Genomic DNA, 3,447 nt, shown 5'->3' with positions numbered 1-3,447 from the left:
TGAGATTATCTGTAAATGTTTTTTATGCAAGTACCTTGCATATTTAAACGAATTATACTTGGTTCTAATAATCCGACATTTCATAAGAACTTCAAATACTTTGTTCAGAACTTGTGTAATTATTAAAATTAGGCTTTGAATGAACCGTCTCAAATTGAAAACAAACAGAGGTGATAGTTCGAGTAAAGAACCCTAAAGATGTTTTGGTTAATTAATGTGAAGTCCCGTTTTAGAAAATATTTTGTTGATTAAATCGTTTTTCAAACCTTTAATTTGAATTTGAAAAACGATAACTAATAAGTTTAAGCACATAAAATTATGACTTTATTATGGATGGGAACTACAACAGAATCGTTGATTCTTCTAAACAGCTGCAACGACAAGCCAATACGTACAAATTGGAATCATTGGATATGATTCTTATGAAACAATATTAGTCCAATGCTATAGCATACGTATTAATATTACGTAACAGCAGGCGCTACTTCCAGGATTCTAGTAAACTTGCTGGATGGTGAAAATCACAAATTAATATTTGTTGTTGATTCCTATTGGCCGGTCACTGGATCTTCAGGTTTCTCATCCTGCAAGTGAGAGTTATAAGAATTAACATCAAAAAACAAAAAACAAAAAACAATTTCTGGAAGGTAAAAACAAAAAGAAAAAGAAATGTTTGCTGAGTTAGTAGGTATATAATTAACTACTGCAACGATAACTTCAATTTCCTTTTTGATTGAACCGTAAGAGTTTAACGTGCACCTAAGATATTTGTATATGAAGAGAAATAAAGATTACATTTCTTTAGTAAGAAGCTTATGGGGAATGTGATATATATATATATATATATATATCGGTCAATGTATAAAGCTAATTATTCGTAGATTTATAATGGTGTAGTTGGAACATGCAGTACCTTTTCTCCTCTTCATCATGCTCTGCACTTTTCTTGTAATTTGGGTATGGCACTTTGCCTGATTCAATTTGGCTAATGTCTCTGAGGAGGAGCTCATAGTGGCTCTTCACTTCATCAGGAGTTTTCCCGCCAACAGCACGGGCAACATCTTTCCAACGGTCCGGGGTGTCCTTGTCATAAACAGCTAAAGCCCTTTCAAAGGCCTTGTTGTCCTTAGCACTCCATGATCCAGTAGCTGACATTGAGCTTGATGCCATATCTAATGGTTATATAAGGTGACTCGATTGATATTAAGAGTATATGGTCTAAGGTTTCAAATGTAGTGGAAATTAAGAGAACTACTAGAGTCCAAGAAAGAGTACTCTTGATGATATGGGCAGAGAGGAAGCACAATGCATGCTCCTTTTATAAGAACTTAAGCATGTATGAAGCGTACATGTGTGTGAAAGGTACAAGTTGGCTAGGCTTGCAAATATTGCTACAATGAAGCATAATTTCAATGATTTGTCTCCTCAGGAACCACAGAATAGAGCAGGACCAAGAAGCTGAGCATAGATATAGGAGAATCAGTATCTTAAAACGTTACAAAATTGTAAATGATCGAACAAGTATATTATATAGGACTTACCAAAGAAAACAACACATGTTGATATATAAATAGATGTACGATGCATATATCGCGTGGTTGAGCAAATGGACACGACCAAGCTCTTGATATCAATTAACAGTAAATTTTGGCTTTGTGGTTCTGATCCTAAGAACGTATATGAGAGCCAGCCCCCTATCAACTAGGTCTGATACCCAACTTTATTTTATTCTCTTGTTGCTTGTAGGATCTTCAGTGGGTTCAAGCTCAACCCAGTGAATATCACAGCTTTCATATATTAACTCACAGCTACGCTTTGCTTGTTCAAAACAACGTACCCTTGGTGTAGATCTTGTACTTTGTCCTGAACAACGTTCCAATATTCCCTAGCTGGCCAGTTTTTGTCCGTACAAAGATTCTTCTTTGTTTATATACCTCAAGAAAAGGTCAAATAGACTAGATTAATAGAATTTATATATACACAGTTTCTCAACAGATTATGGAAAATGATGGGTATCCATGTAAGTACCCATCATTTTTAAAAATAAAAGGTTGGTAGTACATTAATATAAAATTTTAATATATATATATATATATATATATATATATATATATATATATATCATATTTTATACGATAAGCTATTTTTTAGTTCTTTTTTTGAATTTTTATTTTTAGTTCATAAATTTTTCATTTCTGTTTTTAGTCTTTTAATTTTTTTCTGTTTTTATTTTTAATCTTTTTATGAGACTAAAAATAAGAATGAAAAAAAATAAGAAACTAAATTCAGAAAAAACAAAAAGTTAAAAGACTAAAAACAGATAAAAAAATTCAAGGAATAAAAATAAAATGTTTAAGGAATAAAATAATAATAAATCCTAACTATTTTATAACATATAAACATATCATATTTTTATAGACGATAAAAAAATAAGTATAATTTATAACATAAAAGAAAATTAAATTGAATTCTCTCAATAAAAAAAATTAAATTCTTCAACATGACAAAAATGATCTCATTACAAAAAAAAATATAATACATAAATGTTTAACTATATGATCAATATTATAACATGTAAGTATAACTTTAATATCATTAAGGAGACCTAATTTAATTAATTAAGTAGGATGTATAAGTTATTATAAACTATCTAATATATGTTTTCAATTTTAACATATAAAAAAATTATATCACACTTTAAAGATTTCAATTGATTTTGTATTCATTTTCTATCGCTAGTGAAAAGAGTCCTTCTAAATATAATTTATCAAAAGAAAGAGAAGCAACTTCTAGAATGTCAATCTCTCGCATCAAAATGGTTTACAATGACAAATTGAAACCAATTTTACTCGGTAATCAATGATAGATTTGAAAAATCACGAATATAGACCTTCATATGTCATTTGTTGATATCTAACACCAATATGACACATAGATATATGTACTACTCGGATTCATATGACTAAATTTTTATTCGATCAAAATGTCAATAAATTTTTATTGAAATAATTTATTAAATCTAAAATTTTGTTTCATTTAAGGATAAAAAATATAATTTAAACTTTATCTTTTTATTTTTTATTATTGCAAGCATAACATTAGAATAAACATAATTTATTCTTTGTTATGAAATTTCTATTGTGCATCATTAGGTAGTGATAAAACTAATGTGAGTCTCATTTTTTGTAAGAATTAATTTATTGATTGTGTATTTTTGTTTGAGTTTCATATTTTGGATAAGGTATTACCATGTTAGAAATTTCATAACAACAGATAAATTATGTTTATTATTATATTTGTTCTAACTTATATTTGTTTTCTTATTTTTTTAACTGTTTATTGTAATGTTATGTTTACAACGATAAAAAAAGGAGGAAAGATGAATATTAAATTATATTTTATCCTTAGGGATCTTATAAATTAGTCCAATGAAAACTTACCTACTGA

At 28.4% G+C, this 3,447-nt stretch overlaps 1 protein-coding gene across 1 annotated transcript; it reads right to left on the bottom strand.

Moving 5' to 3' along the window:
- Positions 1-301: 301 nt before the first annotated feature.
- On the bottom strand, positions 302-1,403 carry LOC114371252 (protein RADIALIS-like 3). Its single transcript, XM_028328718.1, has 2 exons — positions 914-1,403; positions 302-584 (listed from the first exon to the last, which is right to left on the bottom strand). The coding sequence occupies exons 1-2, from the start codon at positions 1,168-1,170 to the stop codon at positions 560-562; spliced, it is 282 nt and encodes a 93-aa protein (XP_028184519.1). The 5' UTR covers positions 1,171-1,403; the 3' UTR covers positions 302-559.
- Between the last annotated feature and the right edge of the window lie 2,044 nt (positions 1,404-3,447).

This window comes from Glycine soja, chromosome 2 (assembly GCF_004193775.1).
Source record: "Glycine soja cultivar W05 chromosome 2, ASM419377v2, whole genome shotgun sequence".
In the NCBI taxonomy this organism is placed as follows: Eukaryota; Viridiplantae; Streptophyta; class Magnoliopsida; order Fabales; family Fabaceae; genus Glycine; species Glycine soja.
Note: the sequence above shows the minus strand (reverse complement) of the source record. Positions and strands in the feature narration are given on the sequence as shown.

Excerpts from the sequence above, each read along its gene's own strand:
- LOC114371252 (XM_028328718.1), bottom strand. The coding sequence starts at position 1,170 with ATGGCATCAAGCTCAATGTCAGCTACTGGATCATGGAGTGCTAAGGAC. Across the intron at positions 585-913 it reads CATGATGAAGAGGAGAAAAG|GATGAGAAACCTGAAGATCC; the intron begins GTACTGCATGTT and ends TCTCACTTGCAG.